Source organism: Rhagoletis zephyria, unplaced genomic scaffold (genome assembly GCF_001687245.7).
Source record: "Rhagoletis zephyria isolate East Lansing unplaced genomic scaffold, Rhagoletis_zephyria_1.1 Rzeph_scaffold_00239, whole genome shotgun sequence".
Classification (NCBI taxonomy): Eukaryota; Metazoa; Arthropoda; class Insecta; order Diptera; family Tephritidae; genus Rhagoletis; species Rhagoletis zephyria.
In genome coordinates this window covers 170,904-197,882 of record NW_016157323.1, presented here as the reverse complement: position 1 = coordinate 197,882, position 26,979 = coordinate 170,904, and the positions used below count along the sequence as shown (strand labels likewise).

Here is a 26,979-nt window from a genome sequence, read left to right as displayed (position 1 = left end):
GGGAATGTACTCAGGCGACGATTCTACCAACCAACCAAGCAAATGATAAAATTCTTTAGAATTTAAAAATATAAAATTTGTTTGGTTCACAAGGACGAATTGATATTGAAAATGCCCTTTCAAATATTGTTATTTATTTACGCTACTAAAGTAGAAGGACGTGTGGTCGTGTGTATATTAATCCTCAGGGATACTCAAGGAAAAAACTTTAAAAGGACATTTTCAATACCTATTCGTCCTTGTGCACCACAAAAACTTAATATTTTTTAATTCTACAGAATTTTGTCTGTTTTTTGGAACCCATATTGTTATTCTATATAGCGCTGAATTTTTTAAATAATTTTTGGAACTAACTAATCGAAACTCTGAAATTTCAAAGTCCTTTAAAAAACAAAATCCTGACGCCAGAGAAAGAAACTAAAAACGCAGTTTTACTATATTTGGCTCCTAGTTTTGGAAGTATATATTTTTTGTGCAAAACTGATTTTTACTCGGTGTAATCCATGTTATCATTAACTTGATTTTTTTTGAGTGACTTATGCCACTTTCAATATAAACATTTTCGTTATACCGCTGAATAGTAAAACTTTTCTCGAACAACACCTCAGTAGCTTTCAACATTTCAATACAATTCTTTTTTAATTAACAGATACCGTTAAATTCTAATTTGTGTTATCACTAGCTCGAGTGTTTTATGAAAAACAAAATTTTTTTCGTACTAAAAATCCTGATAAACGCATAGTAAGGTAAAACCGTTCTCTCAAAAGTACAAAGTTCTTTTTGTTTAAGATTAAAAATGAGAATGTGTGTGTAAAATTTTAAAATTAAATTGCATGCAAACGTCAAGAATTTGAAAAATTTCTGCAAGCGGTTCTACCTTCCTATTTTTTTATCATGCTAAAAATTTGGAAAACGAAATGTCTATCACGAAACTTAAAACTACTTTTTACACTTATCTTAATGCATCTACTTATTCACATATATAAATTTACTTACTATTATTAATACATATTATACTTGGTTATCAATAACTTTACATATGCATACATTCACATATTGATATGTATTCAAAAATTTAGAAATCTAGTAAACGAAAAGATAAAATCTGAAGATCACTGTCATCACTTTAAAGTTTCAAAAATCCAAAAAACCCGCTTGACTAAGGCACTCGTATGATATCCACATTACGCGATAAATTCGCCAGTCCCAAGTTGTTCTCTGTGAATAGAAAATTAATAAAAAACAAGTAAGAGCAGTGCTGTCTTCGGCTATGCCGAAGGCTTCATACCTTTCATGAACATCTGCAAATTTTACTTTGACAGATTACTCCTTTTGAATACATCTGCATACATCGATAGAGGAGTTACATACTTATATAAAAAATCGCATCTAAACAATCAGAGGTATGGAAGATATACTTTATATGACACCAATCTAAGTGATTTTCACNTTGCTACACAACTTTTATACCACCATCTCTCTTACCTCTTTTCGCCACATTGTACGATTTTTCGCAGCTAATATGGCATAACAAATATAATACCACCAACGCCAACGGCAAGGAAAGCGCAGCGAAAATAACATACAGACGTAGATATTTGAAAATTCCGCCACTTGACTGCTCCTCTCTATGAAGGAGCACGCATTTGTGTGCATTCTCGGTAGACTGCTGGAAACCTTCGAAGCATACACAAATTCCTGGCTCATTACAAAACCCATTTACACAGCCGCTGTACGCGCCATCAATTAAAACACCACAGCGCGCAACGCAGATATCCTCATGGCCATGCATCTGTAGCTCATAACCGTATTGGCAGATGCATTGCTCTTGTTGGCAAGTGCCATTCGTACAGCGGTTCAGACACCTGTTATCGCGTGTGTCCAAAATGTTTACGCTATCACTGTAATCACCCGAATTATCACTGCCTTCTTCATCACTGTCCTCCTCGTCATAAGAGTTAACAGAAGCCGCAAAGAGACGTCCAGCTCGCGCCGATTTCAGAATTACACTAATAGAATCCGTGTATTTTGAAGTAGATCTCATTTGGTCTTCGATATTGTCTGTATTATAGTAACAGACATCTGGTGCAATGCATCGATTTCGTGGACAAGTGGCGTCACAAACTGGCTCGCACTCTCCATCAGCCAATTTTGAATACCCCTTGTGACACTCGCACGTCTCCGGAGCTACACAACGACCATTGGAGCAGTTGCTTGAACAAAGAGGCTCACAAATATTGTAACTGCCATTAACATATCCACTCTTGCACTGACAAATTTCTGGAGCTATGCAGTCACCGTTCGGACAGCCAGAAGAACAACTAGGCTCACAAATATTGAGTTCGCTAGACATGGTATAACCTTTCTTACAGTCGCACGTTTCAGGAGCTATACACCGTCCATTCGGACATCCGTTTAAGCATACAGGTTCACAGATATTCGGGTCAGTCATTTTGAATCCAGCGTCACACGCGCAGGTTTCCGGAGCTATACACTGGCCATTCCGACAGCCGCTGGAACAGACGGGTTCACAAATATTCTGGTCTGTCATTTTGAACCCAGCGTCACACGTGCAAGTTTCTGGGGCTATACACTGGCCATTTGGACAGCCACTGGAACAGACGGGCTCGCAGACATTCTGACCCCTCATTTTGAATCCAGCGTCACACGCGCAGGTTTCCGGAGCTATACACTGGCCATTCGGACAGCCGCTGGAACAGACGGGTTCACAGATATTCGGGTCCATCATTTTGAACCCAGCGTCACACGCGCAAGTTTCCGGAGCTATACACTGGCCATTCCGACAGCCGCTGGAACAGACGGGTTCACAGATATTCGGATCTGTCATTTTGAATCCTGCGTCACACTCGCAAGTTTCTGGAGCTATACACTGGCCATCCGGACAGCCGCTGGAACAGACGGGTTCACAGATATTCGGATCTGTCATTTTGAATCCTGCGTCACACTCGCAAGTTTCTGGAGCTATACACTGGCCATCCGGACAGCCGCTGGAACAGACGGGTTCACAGATATTCGGATCTGTCATTTTGAATCCTGCGTCACACTCGCAAGTTTCTGGAGCTATACACTGGCCATCCGGACAGCCGCTGGAACAGACGGGTTCACAGATATTCGGATCTGTCATTTTGAATCCTGCGTCACACTCGCAAGTTTCTGGAGCTATACACTGGCCATCCGGACAGCCGCTGGAACAGACGGGTTCACAGATATTCGGATCTGTCATTTTGAATCCTGCGTCACACTCGCAAGTTTCTGGAGCTATACACTGGCCATTCGGACAGCCGCTGGAACAGACGGGTTCACAGATATTCGGGTCTGCCATTTTGAATCCCGCTTCACACGCGCAAGTTTCTGGAGCTATACACTGGCCATTCGGGCAGCCGCTGGAACAGATGGGTTCACAGATATTCGTGTCTGTCATTTGGAATCCAGCGTCACACTCGCAAGTTTCTGGAGCTATACACTGGCCATTCGGGCAGCCGCTGGAACAGATGGGTTCACAGATATTCGGGTCTGTCATTTGGAATCCAGCGTCACACTCGCAAGTTTCTGGAGCTATACACTGGCCATTCGGACAGCCGCTGGAACAGACGGGTTCACAGATATTCGGGTCGGTCATTTTGAATCCAGCGTCGCACGCGCAAGTTTCTGGAGCTATGCACTCGCCATTCGGGCATCCGTTTGTGCAGATTGGTTCACAAATATTCGGGTCTGTCATTTGAAATCCAGTGTCACACNTGTCTACCATTTTGAATCCAGCGTCACACGCGCATGTTTCTGGAGCTTTACACTGGCCATACGGACAGCCGCTGGAACAGACGGGTTCACAGATATTCGGGTCGGTCATTTTGAATCCAGCGTCGCACGCGCAAGTTTCTGGAGCTATGCACTCGCCATTCGGGCATCCGTTTGTGCAGATTGGTTCACAAATATTCGGGTCTGTCATTTGAAATCCAGTGTCACACGCACAGGTTTCCGGGGCTACGCATTGTCCATTGGGACATCCGCTAGAGCATATGGGCTCACAGATATTCGAGTCGGTCATTTTGAATCCAGCGTCACACGCGCAGGTTTCTGGAGCTATGCACTCGCCATGCGGGCATCCGTTTGTGCAGACGGGTTCACAAATATTCGGGTCTGTCATTTGAAATCCAGTGTCACAGGCACAGGTTTCCGGTGCTACGCATTGTCCATTCGGACATCCGCTAGAGCAGACGGGCTCACAAATATTATTGTCACTCAAATTGTACCCTGTGCTACATTTACAGATTTCTGGGGCAATGCAAAGTCCATTCGCGCAACCATTACTACAAACGGGATCGCATACACTCGCCAAACTAAGAGAGTATCCTTTGTCGCATTCACACTTTTCTGGTGATATACAGCGACCATTCGGACAACCACTCGGACAGTGCGGTTCACATCTGCCACCTTCCGGTTTGTAGCCTGTATCGCATGCGCATGTGTTGGGTGCAATACATTCACCATTAATACAACTGGGCTCACAAATCGGTTGGCAAATATTATCCAAAACCTTTCTATAACCCGCAATACATTCGCAAACGTTCGGCTCAACACAAACTCCATTAACGCATTCGTCCAAGCAATGAGGCGCACATGTCTTATTAAGAGATTTTTGGTAACCTTTATTACATTCGCAAACACTTGGCGCACGACATACTCCATGTTCACAGCCATCTTCGCAAATTGGTTGACATTGGCCCGATGCATCTGCTTCATAACCTGTCTTACAGGCGCACTGATTTGGTGCGATGCAATCACCATTGCGACAATCGTTAGCACATTGCGGTTCACAAGCACCTGCGGCGTTTTTCTTATAGCCCGGCAAGCAGACGCATTTGCCCGGCGATTCGCATTTACCATTTTTGCAGAGAGGTGTGCAAACGGGCTCACAGTGACCGGTGGCGTTAAGCTCATAGCCACTATTGCATTTGCAAACGCCTGGCGCACTACAAAAGCCATTTCTGCAGTCATCACATTGGGGCAGGCAGCTGTTGGCGGCAGAAAGTGAGATAAAGTGAAATTAGATACTGTTTTTTTATAAAAAAAAATATCCTTTACTATACTTTTTATATGTCGCCGAGGGACTGTATTCTTGTTTAGTTGAGAAGAAATTGTATTTTTAGATTTTTTAAGGGCATTTTTTCAAACAGTTTCGGATTCGAACAAATTGAAAATTTTAAAGAACGCTATTACTTAAAAGAAAAAATCGCAATCAAAAATCGTTTTCGAATATTAAATGCATTATTTTAATGAAAACAAAAAATTTAGTTATTTAAAGAACTTTTTTTCTTAGATATTTTAAAGAAATTTTTTTCTTACTTTGAAGAATATTTTTTATTATTATAAATACTAAAATTTTATTTAAAAATTGCCTTTATTTCAAAAATCTTCGAGAATATTGAAGAAAAGGTTTCTACAATTTTTCTTATATTTTTTATGTAAATAAGATTATTTTAAATAAAAGGTTTTTTTGTAAATTTTGTATGCACATTTCGTGGAAGATTTTTTCTTCTTTAATGAAAACAAAATTTAAACAAATAATTGTTTATAAATTTTTTTTATGTTAATTTTGTTCAAAATGCTTTTAATTTTTTCAACGACATTTTTAATATATATACATATGTAGGTATTTAAAATAAGATTGTCCGAATCAAAAAGTATTTTACTTTTTCATCCTCATAATTTAGAATTATTTTTATTTTTTTTTAATTTTGCTTTAAAGCCATTATCGCTATTTTTTTAGGAAATATATTTGCATACTTTTATTAAATAAATATTTCTTACATATTTTAAAAAATGATTGTTGTAATCAAAAACTTTTAAATATTTTTTTTTTTTTTATAAATTCACTTCGAAAATCTTCGTGAATATTGAAGGAAAAAGTTTGGAGGGAATTTTAAAAAGGACAGTTTTAAATAAAAAATAATATTATGTTAATAAACTTTTTTTTTCATTATTTTACTCCACTTGAAGTAAAAAAAAGCGGCATAAAAACACTTAGGACATGTGCGATGATGATTATACTGGTTTTATACGTAGTAGCATTTTTTGTGGAATTCAAATTTAACTTGGTGCCTCATTTTAGTTTTTTATATGTTATTTTATCAAATTTTAGCGAAAAGTTAAATTTCTAGTCTAGAACTCCAAAAAAAAACTAGTGTCATTTTGCGAAAGTTTTTAAAACTTTTTTTCCAATATGTTTTAAAGGTACACATTTTAAGGACGTTCCTAACACATTTTCAATAGGATTTTTTGAAACAAAAAGTATTTAAATTTTTTTTATGTTATTAAGGAAATTGTTAAACAAAACATAACTTTTTAAAGAATAATTCAATAAATATACATATATATTTAAATTTTTTTTTCCATAGACATGTGTATGTACATTAAAGTGGTCCAAAAATGTATGTAAAAAAAAAATAAGGTCGCTTTTTAATGCCGCCAGCACCTAGAATTGTTCTATACCAAAAAAATATACCGCTATTTTTTTATTTTGAAATAAAAAAAAATTAGGGTGTGCTCAAAGCGCTCAAAGTTTTCAATGTATTTTATATGGGGAAAAAACAACTTTTCGTAGAAATAGTGTAGAATTCTTGACAGTCAATATTTTTCGATCGGAAAACTTTGCTTGTCTTCAGGAGATTCCCGGTAATAATACCCAATTGTTCCTTTAACAATTTTTTCATGGTAACTATATTTTATAGGTCCTAGAATATGCAATGGGGGGTTCTATAAAAAATCTTTAGTCATAAAAAATGGTTAAATAAACAATAGGATGTTAATATTTAAGTATCCTGAAGAGAACCACAGTTTTACGATTGAAAAATATTGATTTCAAGAGTTTTATACCATTTTTACGAAAATTTGTTTTTTTCCCATATAAAATACATGGACAACTTGAGCGCTGTGAGCACTCCCTAATTTTTTTTTGATTTCATAATAAAAAAATAGGGGTATATTTATTTTCGGTTCAGAACAATCCTAGGGGGTGGCGGCATTAAAATTCCAACTTTATTATTTTGGACCACTCTAATGTATATACTAATATAGAAAATTTGATGTGAAAATATTTTTCCAAAGAAAAATTTTTAATTAAATAAAAAAAAAATAGTTTAAAATTTGATTATGTAGTATGAGAAAACATTTCCCAAAAATTGGGCAATAAAAATGCTTTGATTTTTCTTATGTGAAGAACGATACATAAGAAAGCTTCTTTTTTAATGCAAACTCACTTTCTTAAAGTAAATATTCAGTGAAATTAAAACGACAATTTATATAACGATTGTTTTATAATTTTAAATGACACTTTCCAATGATAACGCACACCATTCACATAATTTATAAGAATATGGTAAAAAGACTTTAAATCTTGACAGAAATTAAGGGTAAATATTTAAAGAAATTTTATCACATACTTGAAAAAAAAAATGTTTATTAATTTTTTAAATTTTCTTCACTTCTTTCTTTCATTTGATAACCACAACCACTGTGAGAAATTTTAACAAAAAATTTGTATATTCAGTCCTTTTAAGTTGTATCCACTAAAAAGTCAACTGCCGCTGCACCTACCGATAGTTATTGAACTTCCTGTAGCCGGCATTACATTCGCACACACCCGGCTTCACGCATTTACCATTGAAACAGCCGGTGGGGCAGTAAGGTTTGCATTCACCTTTGATTTTCCTAAAACCGTTACAGCAAAATCTCATTCTACGTAGCACTTTACGGCCATTAATTACTTCGGTTTTGACTTTCGTGCAATACTGCGCCGCAACATTGGTTGCATATAGGAAAAAACATATCCACACAACAGAGAAGCGCATTTCTTAAAACTTAGTTTTCCGTTAGTTAGTAAGTAAATATGCAACTCGCGCCAAATACGAAATTCAACTGATTGCAACATTCAAAGTAATGGAAAAATAATATTCCATATAATGAAAAATATTAGCAGTGCAGATATCGGCACAACTAAATACATTCATATGTACATATATGTAAATGTGTATGTATGGTTGTATAATCAAAGCAGTAAATGGCACATATCTGCCAATGATATGTACCTAAAATTGTGTATATATTTACATACGTACTACGTACTACGTATGTATGTGTAATAAATACAGTCTTGCAAGTAGTTTTAATACCGACAGTGGTTTTATTAATGAATTTTTTGCTTCTTGTTTTAACATATACACGCATCCGTTTTCAAAGTGATAAGTTCCATATGTGTACATGCATATAAACGTACGTATATGCGCCTTAACACATTCATAAGTACATATTTGCAAAAAGCACAATAAACCGCACTTATCGCCGCTATTGTGACATACCGCGGCTCTGGGCTTTGTTTTAAGAACGTTACGAAGAAAAGTATACCTTAATTCTTTATTACTAATTTTTTAATTAAATAGTATGCAAAATTTGGTAGAAACTTGTCCTCTTTAGAACTGGCTATTTTAGTCATCCAATTCAATCCACCAACAAGGAGACTCGCATGGCGCTAAATTTGGTATTCCATAATCTCCTCCGTTGGCCGAGCTGTTGTGAGAGAATGCAGTGTCTCGCTTAAGGTGCTGGTAAACGATGAGAATAATTCTCATGGGAATCGAAATTCACTCACATGAGAATGGATATTTACTCTACGATAAGAATAAATATCCATTCTCATTACTAATACCTATTCCCATGGGAATTATTCTCATTGTTTTCCAGCACCTTTGGTGATAGGTAGTTGGAGGAGAAGTTTGGTTTTTCGATTCGATAAAAAATTCAAATTGAAACGATATCTATTTTGGCCATTACATACATACATATATATAGAATATTCCTTTAAAAAAAATAGCAAATAATTTCTTAGCTCTTTGTAACTATTATTTGGATAAATTGGGCTGGTGGGACACTGAAAATCCCTCTATTTTACCTTTTTGCACTCAGATTTTTTTTTTTGTAAAATATGCCCGTTCATTTCCTGTTCATGAAATTTAAAGCTTATATAATCTTCATGGAAATATTTAAAAATATTTAAAATTGTGACACATTCTGGTGACTGGTATGAAGTATGTATGAAGTAAAAAAGTTTCAATGGGCAAAAATTACAGCTTTTCTAATTTGGCAATAGATATTCAACAGATTAAAGGAGTGTAGTCATTTAGCAAAAACTCACTACTCAAATAGGGTTAATTGAGGAATTTTAAAATTTATATAATTTTCTTCTTTTACATGGAATGACCTATTTGCATTATATTTTTAGTTCCATTGGATTTCAGAGTTCTTTTTGCACTTTTTTAGAAAATGGCGAAAAATACACATAAAGGAGGGATGCGATATGGATTAAAATATTTTACAAAAATATTTATTACTAAATTCTACAAAAAGTCTCTGAACATACTAATTTTAAAAATTCATCAGGAATGCCACCAACAAGGTTACGTTAGCTTAGGATGGCGTTTGTAGAATTTTCCATGCTTTGTCTAGGATTCATAATTGTGCATTTTGAGTGGCATTTTTAAGCGATTGTCAGGAGGAGATTCGTACCCATAACCGAGAGAGTAGCTAAGAAATTTCAAGTCATTATTCTACCGTACCAAATACTATCCTTAATGAAACCTAAGAGATCCAACAGTTTCAGCTCCGCTACCTCAGAAGGGTGACTGGGTCAGCAATTTACTTCCACACAAAGTATGTTCGATGACTTGTTGATATGAAAAAAAATTAACGAAAAACCTTCAACGAAAAAAAATTTGCTAAAATCAACGGTAAGTCCTATAGCTACTTCAAACTTGCACTTGCTACAATGTTTTTCATTTGGTTATATTTAAATGTTTATTAAAAAAGGTAGCGGAAAAAGCATTTTTTTCGTTAAAAATTCTTATTTTGCGAGCGCTGACTGAAAAATTAAGACAGAGAAATTTCGCCACATTTATTTTTTTTTTGTGACCGACAACGAAATTTTCTTATAGGTCCGAAAAAATACAAATAGATAGTCGTTTTATTTGACACAGTCAAACTGCATGTGAAACTATTTATGTACATAGTAAGCAAGTGAATGAAGACGTCTCATAAACGCGATATTTAAAAGCTTTCTGCATACAGTCGTATCTTGGTAGAAAAACATCATACCGAAGATCGTCATGGTTGACGGAGAAATTAAAATAGACATTCCTACACGCAAAGAACGGTCTAATTAAGGCACTCAACTCGCACATATTTACATACATTTTAAATAAAGTATTTTTATTCCTTCATATGTATCTGAATACCATTGATAAGGACTTCCTTTGTGTGGCTGATACAAGCAGTCTTACATACATACATACATATGTACTATATATATGCACATAATCTTGCGAGCATATACTAAATTTCACATTCACTTTTTGACTCATTCATTGATGGAAATGCGCGTGTGAAGTAATTGAAGTAGATAATTATCAAACTTTTACATATTGCTTAAGCTAAATTTTTTTATGAGCGTGAATTAAGCAAGTTTCTAAATTCGCAAAGGATAGATGTAAATATTTAAAATCCAAATGCCTTTATGGAAGCTTCCGAAAACCGAGTACTTAGGCTTCCTGAGCATCCTAAAATTGTTTTAACTTATTTATAGTACTTATATGTATGTTTAGTTTTGCTTATATGTACATAAGGGTGGTCCAAGCTATACACGGAAAATAATTGTTGTTGGTATTTTCCTGTTGACACCCTCTAAAGGCTAACCTGATCCAAATTCAAAGCCCCGGCGCACGGGTTAAGATCAAACGATTTCAAAATTAAAGAGAAAGGATTTTTCTATTTTTGTGACATTCTTAAGTTCGGAGAGTGACTGGAAAATAATTTCGTCTAGCCTAATGTACACAACGTAATGTAAAAAAAAAATATTTAAGTTAAGTATTCCCAAATGACCATTGATTGGAAAAAAATGCACAAAAAAATTGGAATGTTACGCATAGAAAAAAAAATCCTTAAAATTAAAATTATTATTTTTTGAATTTTTAGGTATGCAATTATATAGGCCATTAAATTTTAGTACACTGAGAAAAAAAAAACTCAACTAAAAATTGGTTAACATTACCAAATTCAAACTTGAAAAGGAATCAACGTGATTTTTGGTTAATATTAACAATGCCCTGGTGCATATTTTCAACGATGATTTGGTAATATTAACAACACTTTTGTTTACATTAACCAAACTTTTGGTTGTCGATTTTTTCGTTTGAAAACATCTGCCTTCTGCACTTCACAGATGCTTTTTCATAATTTGGAGATACAAAACAAAATTTTTTGTAATCATTTTAACACGTGCCTCTGACAGAATTAGCAAATAACAGCTAGCATCTCTACATACTCAGCTACAGCCGCTTTGTAAATGTATCTTCAAATGTATAACTTGAATCAATTTTCTTCGTCACTAGATTTGGTTCTGCACTTCACAGAGGCTTTTTCGTAGTTAAGAAAAACCAAACACAGAAAAGAAATAATAAAAATGAAGTGTTGGAGTGACGGCATTCGTACCCTCGAACCTGCTGGAAGCCAAAAAATAACAGCAAACACCCATGAACGTTCAGCCACAGTCAGATATACCATTGTACTTTTGGCTCAGTGTACAAGGGTCGAGTGGCTAAAAACTCGCGTTAATTTTTTTTTTAATATTTTTGCTGACGCTGCTAGGTATTTTCTTCCATATTAAGGCCCGGTTACTCAATGTCTGGTTAACAATAATAAACATCGTTATCGACGTCTTCGACTCCATGCATATAACATGTGATCGATAAAGCAGTGTTTGCATTTAACCAGTGCTTCTACCTCCGATTTGTTGTAACCAGACATTGAGTAACCGGCCCTATGTAAATTTGATCGAAATATTAGCATAAATAAAATTGTTAAAAACCAACAAGAGTTCTTAGCCACTTAAAACTTCCCTTTTCTTATACTAAAATTTAATGAGCTATAATACTGCATACCTAAAATGTATCTAATCGTTACAAAAAAAATCGGTTTTGGTGAAAGTTTTTTTAAAATTTTTTTGTTAATTTTTTTCATTTTTGGGAAACCCACAAATGCTTTCAACTTGTGTTTATTATGTGACATTTATTAACTGGAATAGGGGATTGGATTTCCTTCAAAATTGTTACTTTCCCTGCACTTTATATAAATAAATTTTATAGGCTTTCCTTTAAAAAATATTTATCAAGTTTGTTGAAAAATGAAGGCCATGTATGATTATGAACAGTAAATTCCAGTTTCACACCACTGTGCGCCACCTCTTTTTCCGTTCCGCGTTGCGTGTTAAGAGTCGTAAAATCTTAAGCTTAACATTTTTTTTGTGTAAAATAACGGTTAACATGATTTTAGGGGTGGCTTATTTATATTTTTTTATCAGTTTAAAAACCTTACGGTGTAGCTAGAAATCCTCTAAAACTATTTTAATCATTACTTTACATAAAAAAAATGTTAAGCTTAAGATTTTACGATGGTTAGCACATTTTTGCCATAGGAGTTCATGTTAACTTTAAACTTTAAAGCCGTTTTCTTGGGTTTTTAGTTTTTTTGTATTAACAAGGCATTAGTTTCTCATCTCAATTTCTCTTGTGTAATGCTAGAAAATGCACTTGCCTACAGGATGCTTTCTACTATGACTAATAGCAAGAAATATTTGCTTGATTTCGACCTCGCCCATGAAAATGAAATAGCGTTTGGCATTAAATTCAAGTGCACCCAGTAACCTACAGCGATAAAAAACGTATGAAAACAACAGGCATTTGATTTGATCTTGGTACTTTCATATTTTTTTATCACTTTTTTTTATTTTTATTTTTTTTTGTTTGAATTATACGTATGTATGTATGCATGTATATTATTGTTACATTTGCTTATGACTAAGTACTCCTTAGAAATATTATCACTTTAGAACTATTTTTTTACATTATTACATTCATAGTTAATACTTAAAAAAAGCATACAACAGCAAAATAATGCTTTAAATGACACTCCGTGTCAAAATTTCAAAAGCACCACATATTTTTCAATATTTTGGTTATAAAAATATAATATTTTCCTTAACAAAAACCGTACAAACCAAGTTTCAAACTTAGTGCAATATTAAAAAAAAAAACAAATTAATAAAATTTCGAAAATGTTTCAAGCAGTTTGGTAGCCCATTCAATTAAAAATATTTCTCATTTTCTTTCAAATAGAAAAATCTTCGAACATACTTTGTATGGAAGGAAGAGTTCAACAAAACGTCAGCAAAACAAAAAAAATACATATATCAAAAATCAACGTTAATTTCTAGCTACTTCAAAGTTAGACTTTTTTTCACTAAAATTTAATGGAATACAAAACTGTGTACTAAAAATATTTCTAAGAAATCAAATTCAAAAGCATGAAAGCCTTAGGAACATTTGTTGATTTTTTTTTATTTAATATAAAAAGGGGGGATTATACGGGTTTTGTTAAAGAAGAAACTATTATTCTTATATAGAAATAACTAAAATAAAAAAAATTTTTAAAATAATAAATGATTAAAATTTGTCAATATGAGGTGCGTTTATAATTTTGACACGGGGTGTATACTTAAATATAGGACACATGGGCTGCTGGTAGAATTTCACAAAGAAATATATGTATTTTTTTATTGCTTTAGTCTTTAATGAAAAATTTGTGATATTTATTAAGAATGGGAAAACACATTTTTTTATAGTAAGAATATTTCTTGGAAAATTAATTAAGCTGTAAAAATGTTTGAAACAAATCAAACAATCCCTAGGTCAGGGCGTTTATTGAATTAAACTGCATGACAAATGAGACCGGACGTCGTTGCGCTAAAATTTAATTAACATGTCCTCTGAAGACGATCTCCGGAGGAGATTGAAATATATTGGCAAACTAATGTATTTTCATTTATTTTAATACAATAAACACCCTGAACTCGCATCGACACTCAAAAGGATTGCCTGAATTTTTCTGAATTTTTTTCAGCTTTGTTAGGTTTTTAGTTTTTCAAAACATATCCTTATTAAAGGATGGTTTGTTAAAAAAGTATGTAATTTTTCCAATTCTTAATAAATATCACAAATTTGTTTGATAAAAATCAAAAATGGCGCAGAAAAAAACAGATACGTTTTCATCTTTCTTGCAAAATCTTAAATAATCTTTGAAAAAAATCTGTATCCATTTCTGAAAAATAACTCTCTTAAAAATGTTGAAAAAGGATGTTCTAGAAATTTTTAAAAAATTTTAAATAATAAAAAAAAGTAATTTTTAAGCAAAAGACAAAACCGACTTCAATTCTCATATACAAATTTTAATTTCTTTATGATCCAATGATCCAATGATCGGATTTAAACCAAATTAAGAAGGGGGCCACCTGTGAGGTAATACCTTTTCTTTAAAAAAAGAATTCTAGAAATCGGTTAAATATTCCGACGAACTGATACTTTCTCCTTTTTGTGAAGTCGGTTAAAAAACAAAAAAAGGTATCTTTTTGTTAAAAAAAATCCAGCTCGGAGTTATTTTTAGTTTGTGTATTTCGATGTTAAGGCGTTTGAGGGGTAAAATAGAAAAATAAAACAAACGTATGTATGTGGGGCGATTCACGTCAAATGTCCCAGGCGCGCTGAGCGGTGCCTAGCCTAGCTTGAAAGTAGAGAGAAAATGGGGAAACAAATTTGAAAACAATGATTTCCAAAGATTTTTGCACGGGCTATGCATTTTATAAAATTATTCCATTTTCACGGCGAAAATTCGAAACGAAAATTTATTGGTAATTTTTATCAACGATGGTGATTTTTAATATTGTTTAAGTCATAGCAATCGAAAGATCAGGTTTTTTAACACAGAAATAATTAATAAAAAAGGGCATTTTTTCTATTTTTCCGGGTTATAAAGCGTTTTTTTCTTTTGCTGCTTCGCATTTATTTTTTAGTATAGCATCACTAGATAACACATTTGGCATTTGACAGCTAAACATGCTCCGATTTCGTATATGAAGTCTTTTGTTTATGAGTTTCAAAGATTGTTTGAAATTCAGCTTTACAGTACCTATGATTACAGCAACGCACAGGGTAATAAATGAAATTATACATTATATGTTTGGCTGTTGTTGTTGTGTTTTCATCATCTGCTTCGGCATGCCTGAGACCGAAGCCTGAGACTGAGTGCAGCCTCCATGGCCGCTGGTGTTTCCTATTCATAATCAACATTACCAAAAGCGCTGTCTGATTCTAATAAAATAAACCTGTCTGCAGTGCGCGCGCCATCCAATTTCTTATGGCTTTAGTGCGGCACCGTTACATATAGAAACAATTTTTCGCGAATATAATTTCACAGAGTTTTGACAAAACATCGACAAAAAATAAATTGGCAAAAAAGTCATACCAATGCGGCATTATATCAGTAAAAACCTTTAAAAATTTAAAATAATCGAGAAAAAATTGTTTAAAAATATACAAATTAACGGCCTTATTCATAAAAAATAAAGTAGCTTTAAAAAAGGTTTATAAACTGAAAAATGTATGAAAACGTCATTTTATAAAGCTCTTTAAACCTACTTTATTTTTTATGAATAAGGCCATAAAATTGTAACAAAAATTCATCATAGTATATTTGAGGATAAAAAGTATTTGAAATAAATAATTTTCGCAGTTATTTAAGTACTATTTTAGCGCCAGCAAAACTGAATGCATACATATACATACATATATGTTTAGCTTATTTTTATGCAATAAATACTTATTTTCTATAACATGCTTTTCAATGCACACTTAAATATTTATGTATGTGTGAATCTGTATTGCTAAACTTATATATTGTACATACATACTTATGTTTTGTAAGCATTTTTTAGCTTTTTAAATATTTAAAATATTTTAAGTACTTTTGCGGTTACATATCCACAAACATTCACACATTTAGAAACACGCCATTATTATCAGCTACTGTACAAATTGACTACTTATGCCATGCATGCGTTCGAAGAGTACATATGTATATTTAATTATTCGAACATACATATGTATATGTGTATGAACAGTAAATTTCAATACGTCCGTTAGAGAAATGCCTCACTAATGCCACTTTTTTTGTTGCTATCACGTTTTGGTGGTTTTTGTTTTCTCATTCGCTTTTGTTGCCCGCCGACGAACCAACCCAAACAGTGTCATGGTGGATGTTCTTCTTTCGGTGTATCGAATTGTGGACTCGTCGTCGAGGTGAGCAGTGTTTTCGCCGCACCACCACTTTGCGCCTGCAGCACAGTGTAAAAACCGCTCGCTGCACCTGGCAGCGGCATACCCATCACACTGGCTACGTTCATGGCTGAGTCGCCGTCCTCCATGATAATGGAACTATCTGCTGCTGACGGTATAGTGGGTAGAAAGCGTACGCCAAGGCGTGGTGGAGATGAGTCTTCTTCCTCTTGAACGGCCTCCTGACGGACGAGACGCGGTTTTGAGGGTAGAGTGGAGTGCTGTTGTAGTTGTTGTTGCTGTGCTTTGCTGCTATGAGCTGGTAGGAGGGAAAGTAGACAATGATGAGAATTGCAATGATATGACATAGAAACTGATGGATAGATGGAGTGGTAATGAAACAGAATCAAGCAGATTTTGATGAAAGAGCGAAATGATATTAAATGAAATGGAACAGAAGAAAACGGAACAAAAAAGTAACCAGAGTGTATTTGTATGTAACAAAAAGCAAGAAAAAATAAATTTAATGCAGTGAAATGAAATTAAACGAGGGAACGAAATGAAATGAACTGGAATGGAACCAATCGGAACGAAGACGGAATAAAATGGAGGAAATAGAAATAAAATAGACCGGAACAATTTGGTGAATGGAAAACATTTTATTGATAAGACGGTACGAAATGGAATGAAATGATAAGGAATTCAAGGGAATCGAAATGACTCAGAATAAAGAAGATTGTAATCAAAGCGGAATGATGTAGAATGAAAACAGCGGGATTATAAGTACTAGTACCGCCCAGTTGTCGAAATTCGACATTTTTTCATACACTTTTAAATTTTGTTTATCACCAATATTGACTCATTTATGCTTTATAGGAAAACTTGAAACCAAATTGCTTAGTACCTTTCGAAATTATACCGAGAAAGGAACCTAAAGTTTCATTTACAAAAAATATGCATATATATGTATTTGTATATATAGATGACATGCCTAACGGTTCCTCGCTGACTATTATGTTAAACAAATACCAATCCAGACTGTAAATACTTTTTTCGATTATATTGGTCTGAGTGCCACTTGGAACGTTCAAACTAAATTGCCATCATCTGCATAAACTCCTCATTCTTTTCATCAGAATCGGTGGAAGTTAAGTACCTCAAAGGTGTAAAACAAAATATAATATTTCCTTCTCTAACGGCGGTTTTACACGTGTTTTTGTCAAGAATGGGCCTAAAGCCCAATATTTTTGCATCACATGATTGGGCTACCGAATTGCACCAAATTTTATGTTTTTATGTGTTCTAAAGATGAAGAAAATCTGGTTATACATTTTAAGGATAGCTCTCAATTAGAGATGGGCATGGAGTATCGGGACCCATGGTACTGATATTCGAGACGGGCGGTATTGGGAAGGTCTGTAAAAATTTAACGGACGGAACGGGATCAAAATCCATTCCCGCTACTCCCGATAAAACCGCAACTTCCGCAAATTCAGAAAATCTCTCTTAATAAATTTGTATAAAATATGCACTTTTTATGTTTTATTGAGACGAAAACGAACAGCAAAGCAAAATAAAATAGTTGGAGGATGCCATTTCTTTCATACAATTTTTATTTATTTAAAATTAATTTGAAAGACATGTGAATTTTTTTAGAGATAGATTTCGTGGCCCCCGGGCCCACGGTACAATTCTGAAAAACGTCAGGATGAGCGGGTTCGGAAGTTAAAAAATGAATTTCGGGATGAGCGGGATCGGGACTTAATATTTTGTCCCATGCCCATCTCAACTCTCAATCCCTGCGCCACCTAACGAAAGACAAACACACTGATCATTTCAAAAATCAGTACACAAAATAACAATCATTCAATGCGATTTAGAAATCTGGTAGGAAATGGTTCCCAATTGAATGATTTTTGCCATTTTAAATGTATGTAGACATAAGTGTATCAAATTCCATTACCTTATCTATCATAAGTGGATCCAGGTATAAGCGGTATGGAAATTGCATTCTGTATGCGAGGTGCCTTATCCCCCTTTCGAATGCACACCACTTTTCGCCATGAGTTCGGTAATGATACATATGTATGCAGCTGTGTCAAGTTTCAGAACGTTAGCTTAAGCGGTTCAGCGGTGCTTGTATGGGAGCACCTCCCCCCCTCGCCCCCTTTTCCAATATCTACCGTTTTTCGCTTTAAGCACGTTATTGATAGCGTAAATAGCTGGGTCAAATTTCAAGGCGTTGGCATAAGCGGTTCCAGAGAAAAGCGATAGGAGAATTTCAGTTTGTATGGGAGGGGCCACGCCCCCTTTTCAAAAATCTACCACTTTTCTCCGTACGTAGGGTATTTACAATCTATGCATCTATGCTAAGTTTCAGTTTCCCAGCATAATTAGTTTTAGAGATAAAGTAGTTTTCACATTTTAGTCTATATGTTACATGCCACGCCCCCTATGTTTCGGGATTAACATTTCTGGATTAGAGGAAGTTATATCCTTTAAATCGGTGTATGTTTCATTGAAATCGAGCGAACGGTGCCTTCAAAAAAGGGATTGCAAAATTTTCTTGTGGCGTATTTATATATAGATAATGTGGAACGGAACGGAACGTTACAGAACACAATGGAACAAAAAAATATTAGGGACGTTTTCATATGAAACCAAATGCAAAAAACGAAAACATAAAACGTTTCTCAGTGTGGAATGATGTGGAGTAAAATCAATGTGCAATGAAATGGAATGGAATAAAAATTAAGTGAATGTAACGAAATTAAATGAATTTAAATGAAGTAAATTGAAATAAACCTGAAGTGGAATGGAAAAAATGGAAGGGAAAGAAATGAAATCAAATGCAATGGAAAAAACTAACAGATTGGGATGGCACGAAATTCATGAAATTCAATGGAATGGAAAGGGAAGGAAATGCATCCGAATCAAAAGGATTTCAGTAAAAAGTATAAAGTGGAATGATGTAGAATGAACACAGTGGGATTATAAATATAGGATGGAACGGAACGGAAAAGAACAAAATGGAACAAAATAGTAAACGGGGCGTTTTCATATGAACCAAAATGAAAAATAATTAAATTAGAAAGCATACATCATTGGAATGAGGTGGAGTGAAATGAAAGAGCTATGAAATGGAATAAAAATTAGGTGAATGGAACGAAGTGAAATTAATTCAAATGAAACGACCTGAAATGAAACTAGAATGGAATGGAATAAAATGGAGGGGAAAGAAACGAAATAAAATGCAATACGGTGAATGAAAAAAAAATGGGATGAACTCGAATGAAGTAAAAATATTCTCAATCCCGCATATACTCACCCATTATAGACGGCAATGGCGTTGTACTGCCCGCACTTGAGCGCGATAACCGGAAGGTGGAAGTGCTTGCCGTGGTCGCCGAAGCTGAGCTGTCGTTGCGAGAGCTCGACAAGTTAGAGTCTTGCGAAGTCTTTCGCGTTATCAGCCACGCAGAATGTCTCCGTCGATTCGGATCCATCATCTTGAGTGGTACGTTGCAAGTATGCGGTACCGCGCCAGCCGAGGGTGGACCATTACGCCAGCTAGATGAACGCGATGAACAGAAATTCTCACTAGATATCGAGCTAGCGCGTGTCTGTTTCTGCTTCTGTTTCAGCTCAGCAAACTGATAGAGGTACGGATCTGTTGCCGCATTATGCGAACGCGTACGCGTATGGCGATTACTCGCCTTATGCGACTTCCGTTGGCGACGACCACCGCCGAGATGACGCGCCTCCACATCATCATCGTCATCATCATCCGGATCCGCGCAATGACAGCAGATTGCCAACCAATGCCATGTACTGGACGCCCATGTGTTGCGAACACGTTCACGCTCCTGCAGCTTATGCCAATTGGGCATTTCATTGGGCATCATTCGCAAGCACCGACAGCCGGGCGGATGCGCTGCAGGCAGCAAAGGTGGCAGCTCTTTGGCTACGCGCACACCGCCACGCCTTCCAAGCCCACCGGGGAGTGCTGTAGCAGCGGCGGCACCGGCGCCACGTGTTACGCGCGCCTCTTCGAAGTGCTTACACAGCGTTATGCAATCCTTCTTAAATTGCTTTGTCATAATTGCGTACAAGAAAGGATTGCAACACGAATTCAGCGGCAGCACGAAAACTGTAAAAATCTTGGCTTGCTCCAGCGAGATTAGCTGCAGTCCAAAGATGGCAGTGATGGAGAAGAAGGCAATCGGTGACCAGCAGAGGAAATCGGTAAAGACCAGTAGTGCCATGCGTTTCGCAATACGGGAATCGTTGGTATTCCAGGCCTGTGAACCGCGGATGGCCCAATACATTTTCAGGTAGCAGCCCATAAGCGTCACAAACGCACAACCATTGATGAACATCAGCGCAATAACATAAGTCAGGCTGGCCACGCCAGTTGTCGTCTCGAATGGCAGACACACGGCAAACTTGCGGTAATCAGAGATGCCAGCTAATGGCAGAGCCGCCATGATCAGCGCAAAGGTCCAGCCCACCGCCATAATGTATGCTGACTGACGCAGTGACAGCCGTTTATTCAAGTGTATCGCATGCGTTATGGCGTAATTGCGTTCCAGCGTAATCACGGCCAACGTATACACTGACAACTCCGAAGAGAGCACGGCTAAGAACCCGGCGAACTGGCACATAAGCGACATCTGCCAAGGAATGGCGAACATACGAAATTCTCCCAATGTTGAAGCATCTACTATGGCGAGTATGCCGAGGTAAATGCCCATGAAGAAGTCGGCTGCAGCCAAATTGCATACCAAAAAACGTGGCACATCCATTTTGGAACGGGAGAACATGAGCACTATAACGACGGTGCCGTTCCCCAGCAGCGCCAGCAGGAAGACAACCCAAACGCCACAGCGCAAAGTCCACCAGTCGAAGAGATCAGCGCAGGGCAGAAAGGGGCCGGGCATGGGTAGGCATTGTATGGAGCCAGGCGCTATTTCGGTGTCTACAGTGCCGAAGAGGCCAGTGCTAAAACCAGCAAAACTGCTGGCCATGCCTGTTGCTGTGGTGGTCGTGCCTGTGTTTTCTTCCTCGAAGTATTCCTCGACATAGGTGGGAGTATTGCCAGGGTAATTGAAGTCTTGACCGAAGTTATCCCAGATATCGTGCATTTGGTTGCCAAACTTTTTGCTGAGATTCTCTGGAAGATGAAGGGTTTAATGAATATATGCTATATGTATTTAATTGTATCAAAACGTTAGAAAATTTTTCTAATGTACTTACGCAACTGCGGCCATATATCCATCATACTGTTATTCCACAAGCTCATATCGAATTCGGAGTCGGAGGGAAAGAGCACTGCCTCTTGCACTAGGGGTGGCTTCTTCGTGGCGGACATTGCTACTAGCGGTATGAAGGGACAGCAGTGGTATGCATATGAGAGGATCAGCGTCTGTATGCGCGGAAATGTGTCAGGCGCTGGGAATTCGCGTAATTTGGGATTGTTGAAAGTCTTTAAATGCAGCAGCTTATTCAAGCCAGCCGATGGCAGTTCGGGGAAGATATTATTGCCTAAATTTAAGTCTTCCAATTTGGCAAATGGCATGAAGGCTTCTTTGTGTATTGAGGCGATTTCATTGCCTTCCAAGTCTCTAGAGAGAATTGAAGATAAAATTAGAAGAGATATTGAAATTGATATAACTGTTATCGAAAGAGGAGAGGAGAGGAGAGGAGAGGAGAGGAGAGGAGAGGAGAGGAGAGGAGAGGAGAGGAGAGGAGAGGAGAGGAGAGGAGAGGAGAGGAGAGGAGAGGAGAGGAGAGGAGAGGAGAGGAGAGGAGAGGAGAGGAGAGGAGAGGAGAGGAGAGGAGAGGAGAGGAGAGGAGAGGAGAGGAGAGGAGAGGAGAGGAGAGGAGAGGAGAGGAGAGGAGAGGAGAGGAGAGGAGAGGAGAGGAGAGGAGAGGAGAGGAGAGGAGAGGAGAGGAGAGGAGAGGAGAGGAGAGGAGAGGAGAGGAGAGGAGAGGAGAGGAGAGGAGAGGAGAGGAGAGGAGAGGAGAGGAGAGGAGAGGAGAGGAGAGGAGAGGAGAGGAGAGGAGAGGAGAGGAGAGGAGAGGAGAGGAGAGGAGAGGAGAGGAGAGGAGAGGAGAGGAGAGGAGAGGAGAGGAGAGGAGAGGAGAGGAGAGGAGAGGAGAGGAGAGGAGAGGAGAGGAGAGGAGAGGAGAGGAGAGGAGAGGAGAGGAGAGGAGAGGAGAGGAGAGGAGAGGAGAGGAGAGGAGAGGAGAGGAGAGGAGAGGAGAGGAGAGGAGAGGAGAGGAGAGGAGAGGAGAGGAGAGGAGAGGAGAGGAGAGGAGAGGAGAGGAGAGGAGAGGAGAGGAGAGGAGAGGAGAGGAGAGGAGAGGAGAGGAGAGGAGAGGAGAGGAGAGGAGAGGAGAGGAGAGGAGAGGAGAGGAGAGGAGAGGAGAGGAGAGGAGAGGAGAGGAGAGGAGAGGAGAGGAGAGGAGAGGAGAGGAGAGGAGAGGAGAGGAGAGGAGAGGAGAGGAGAGGAGAGGAGAGGAGAGGAGAGGAGAGGAGAGGAGAGGAGAGGAGAGGAGAGGAGAGGAGAGGAGAGGAGAGGAGAGGAGAGGAGAGGAGAGGAGAGGAGAGGAGAGGAGAGGAGAGGAGAGGAGAGGAGAGGAGAGGAGAGGAGAGGAGAGGAGAGGAGAGGAGAGGAGAGGAGAGGAGAGGAGAGGAGAGGAGAGGAGAGGAGAGGAGAGGAGAGGAGAGGAGAGGAGAGGAGAGGAGAGGAGAGGAGAGGAGAGGAGAGGAGAGGAGAGGAGAGGAGAGGAGAGGAGAGGAGAGGAGAGGAGAGGAGAGGAGAGGAGAGGAGAGGAGAGGAGAGGAGAGGAGAGGAGAGGAGAGGAGAGGAGAGGAGAGGAGAGGAGAGGAGAGGAGAGGAGAGGAGAGGAGAGGAGAGGAGAGGAGAGGAGAGGAGAGGAGAGGAGAGGAGAGGAGAGGAGAGGAGAGGAGAGGAGAGGAGAGGAGAGGAGAGGAGAGGAGAGGAGAGGAGAGGAGAGGAGAGGAGAGGAGAGGAGAGGAGAGGAGAGGAGAGGAGAGGAGAGGAGAGGAGAGGAGAGGAGAGGAGAGGAGAGGAGAGGAGAGGAGAGGAGAGGAGAGGAGAGGAGAGGAGAGGAGAGGAGAGGAGAGGAGAGGAGAGGAGAGGAGAGGAGAGGAGAGGAGAGGAGAGGAGAGGAGAGGAGAGGAGAGGAGAGGAGAGGAGAGGAGAGGAGAGGAGAGGAGAGGAGAGGAGAGGAGAGGAGAGGAGAGGAGAGGAGAGGAGAGGAGAGGAGAGGAGAGGAGAGGAGAGGAGAGGAGAGGAGAGGAGAGGAGAGGAGAGGAGAGGAGAGGAGAGGAGAGGAGAGGAGAGGAGAGGAGAGGAGAGGAGAGGAGAGGAGAGGAGAGGAGAGGAGAGGAGAGGAGAGGAGAGGAGAGGAGAGGAGAGGAGAGGAGAGGAGAGGAGAGGAGAGGAGAGGAGAGGAGAGGAGAGGAGAGGAGAGGAGAGGAGAGGAGAGGAGAGGAGAGGAGAGGAGAGGAGAGGAGAGGAGAGGAGAGGAGAGGAGAGGAGAGGAGAGGAGAGGAGAGGAGAGGAGAGGAGAGGAGAGGAGAGGAGAGGAGAGGAGAGGAGAGGAGAGGAGAGGAGAGGAGAGGAGAGGAGAGGAGAGGAGAGGAGAGGAGAGGAGATATTTCAGTTTCATTTATTTTGGGCCTCTAGGTTTTTTTTTAAGAAATGTGTTGTTATTGAAATTAGCAATCAAATAATTAAAATAATTTGCTGGCTACTTACAACAACTGCAGTCGCGGAATGCCGAAGAAGGCATCCTGTGGTATCGCCTTTATGCGATTGTAAGAGAGCACTAAATCATGAAGTTGCTTTAAGCCGACGAAGGGTCGCCCACCGAGCGATTCTATGTGATTACTCGAAAGATCTCTGGTAAAAAAAAAAAATTATTTTTACATTTTTGAATGCATATATCTATGTAAGTATATTAGGGCGGGTAAATTTTTGTGGGTTATTTCTTCGACTGCGCGCTTATAGCACAGAATGATTCGACGTGTAAATCAAAGCAAATTTGCCGAAGAATCCATGGGTCTAAAATAAATTTGGAGTTTACCAAAGTGAGAAAATATGTATACGTAGCATTTTGCTGTTTGTATAAAAACATGCCATAAGGGGTTTTTGCCATGAGGAATCCTTTTATGCACTTATACTTCCATCAGTGGGCGCAATAGTGATATTTTCCCATTTTCTGCTCCAAATTGATTTTAGACCCAAGGTTTCTTAGGCAAATTTACTTAGAATTACACGCAGAATACTCCTATGCTGTTTATACGCGCAAAGTAAAAAAAAAAAAGTTGACCCGCCCTAATGTACACACATACATACATACACACATATTACAACTTTTATCTTTGAATAATTCTAGGGATATTATTTTTAACCTTTCTGCAATTTTTTCTCTGCTACTTACAACAGTCTTAATTCTCTGCAATTAGCTAAGTTGGGAATGCGCACTAAGGAATTAGTTTTAAGCTCTCTGCAATGAATTTATAAGAAATTGTAATGATTAATTAAAATATAATCATAAAGGAACACTTGTTTTTTTTTTTTTACTTACAAGCTCTTCAGTCTTGGTGTTTGACGACACAGGTTTGATGGCACTTCTTTAATACCGGCACGATCCAATTTTATAATCTCTAATGAGAAACAGCCTTCAAGATCGGGAAATACTTTGAGTGCACGTACATCGGAAAGAATTCTGGTCGAAAATAGGAAACGAAAAAATTTTAAAAAAGTTATTTAAAAGCATTTTTACGCTTAGAGATTTAAACAACATTTTGCAAAACATATTTTATCATAATTTTCTTATACTCACAATTTACGCAACCTCGCCATGCCACGCAATGCTCTCGGCATTATTAACGACAATGGATTCGCGCGAAAATCTAGCGTTTGTAAATTTCTAGGCAAATCTGTTTCATTTATCCAACGCAGGCGATTGCTGGTGACAGATCTGTAAAATCATAGAAGGAAAAAATCATACAAATAACATAGCATTCCGAATACAAACAATGATAGCGATTTAGTGCCACTTGGTTGGCAGTTTATCCAATTCTGAGAGGAGGGAAGAAGCTTAGCAAAAAATATCACTAAGTAATTGAAATAAAATAATTTGTTTTATGACTAAATTAAGTCAAATCCACGCAAATCCATGCGAATTTCACATTTCACAGCGAGTCAATGCACCGACAAAGTTGTCGCCGAATCCGCTGACACCCAGCAACCCCACATGAAGATGCAACTTCGCAAAACAGTTGGCGTGTAAGTGCCATGAATTCAGCGTCAAATTGTGAACGCATTCTTATCGCTGCATTTAACATTGTCGTAATTATCCTGTTTACTCCAAACAGCGGGAGAGAGCATAGAAATGAAATCGGAGAAAAAGTGTGCATTCACAAGCGCGGAAGTGCACAAACGCAGTGAAATATTAAATTTACTTTGGTGCTACTATAGAAATAAGTAGAGTTGGTGTTTGTATGTATGTGTGTATGGTGTGAATTGCATATGCAAACGTGCGAGCATATTAAAGTTTGGTGTTTGCTTTAGCCAAGTACTTGTGTGCTGGCATAGCGCTTAGCGGTCGCGGGTTTAGTTCAAGCATGCAAGAGGAAATCTAATAGCATTACCATTTTTAGTGCCTAAGAATACATTGCAACTTTTTATAAAATAGTTTTTTATGAATTTAATTTGTTTGAGATAGATTTAGAAACTTATAAAAAATCATATTGCTCTTCTCGGCCTAAACCTGTTAAGGTTTCAAATGCTACATTATTTTTAATACCATTATTAATTCATTCTCTTGTATGTATTGTATGTGTATTGGTGGCTGTGTGTTGACTGCAACTTGATGCGCTACGCTTCGTTTTGGCGGCGAAGGAAGAAGCTGTGCTGGAATTTCATGCTCAATGGGAGTTTAAGTCTTGCATTTTATTGCGACAGCAATACACAGAAACGTGCGGAGGCGGATAGAGTTGACGCGAAAATTTGCAAAAGTATGCCAGCAAGAAAATGCAATCAGTCCTGTGAACGGATTCAAAGGATATCACGTCATATTTTTAGTTTTTTAACCTACTTCTAAAAAAGGAAGTTATCAATTCGCCAGAAGTCGGTTTTGTTTTTTGCCTATAACTTACAGGTTTTCTATGAAATTTAACCGTTATTTCATGATTTTTATTAATTCGATCAAGAATATTTATTTTTGGAATTTTACTTTTTCAATAAACTTTTAATCGTTATTTTTGATTTTTATTTTTTTGCTTATATTATAACTGTTGTTTTCAGATTTAATTTTTTAGATCATAAAAGGTTTAAATCGGCATTAAACACGCAGTCTCCAACATAACATATGAATTTATCGAAAAAATCAGAATCGTAAATAACGAACAAAAATTTATAAAAAAACAAGTAAGAAAGTCTAAGTTCGGGCGGAGCCGAACATTAAATACCCGGCGCAAGTATTAAATATGTTTTTTCACCTTTCCGAAACCTTCCGCTAGATGGTAAGCCGGGGTGTATCAATTTTGAGTAAATTAGCGTCCTTCAATTTCGAAATATTGAAGTTTCAAGCATTTCTGAAATTTACCGTTATATGAGAAGCGGCCGTTATTTTAGTCCGATTTCAATAATTTTCAACGTTTTGCTTATATGTGGCAAGCACAATAACCACACCGAGTTTGGTACAAATT

General features: G+C 37.7%; 2 protein-coding genes across 3 annotated transcripts in view; both read right to left on the bottom strand.

Annotated features, from left to right (window-relative positions):
• Positions 1-818: 818 nt before the first annotated feature.
• eater (transmembrane receptor protein eater) lies at positions 819-7,930 on the bottom strand. The gene is made up of 3 exons (XM_017609632.1): positions 7,615-7,930; positions 1,486-5,033; positions 819-1,218 (listed from the first exon to the last, which is right to left on the bottom strand). The coding sequence occupies exons 1-3, from the start codon at positions 7,752-7,754 to the stop codon at positions 1,160-1,162; spliced, it is 3,747 nt and encodes a 1,248-aa protein (XP_017465121.1). The 5' UTR covers positions 7,755-7,930; the 3' UTR covers positions 819-1,159.
• Positions 7,931-15,635: 7,705 nt separating this feature from the next.
• The window catches only part of rk (G-protein coupled receptor rickets), a 34,871-nt gene continuing 23,527 nt past the window's right edge, over positions 15,636-26,979 (bottom strand). For both annotated transcript variants that reach the window (XM_017609615.1, XM_017609614.1), the window contains exons 7-13: positions 25,110-25,247; positions 24,852-24,992; positions 24,705-24,770; positions 24,020-24,163; positions 21,486-21,853; positions 19,558-21,402; positions 15,636-16,548 (exon numbers count right to left, since the gene is read on the bottom strand). In XM_017609615.1, the coding sequence (XP_017465104.1) occupies positions 16,202-16,548; positions 19,558-21,402; positions 21,486-21,853; positions 24,020-24,163; positions 24,705-24,770; positions 24,852-24,992; positions 25,110-25,247 (3,049 nt within the window). In that variant the 3' untranslated portion in view covers positions 15,636-16,201. The remainder of the gene's footprint in view (positions 16,549-19,557; positions 21,403-21,485; positions 21,854-24,019; positions 24,164-24,704; positions 24,771-24,851; positions 24,993-25,109; positions 25,248-26,979) is intronic.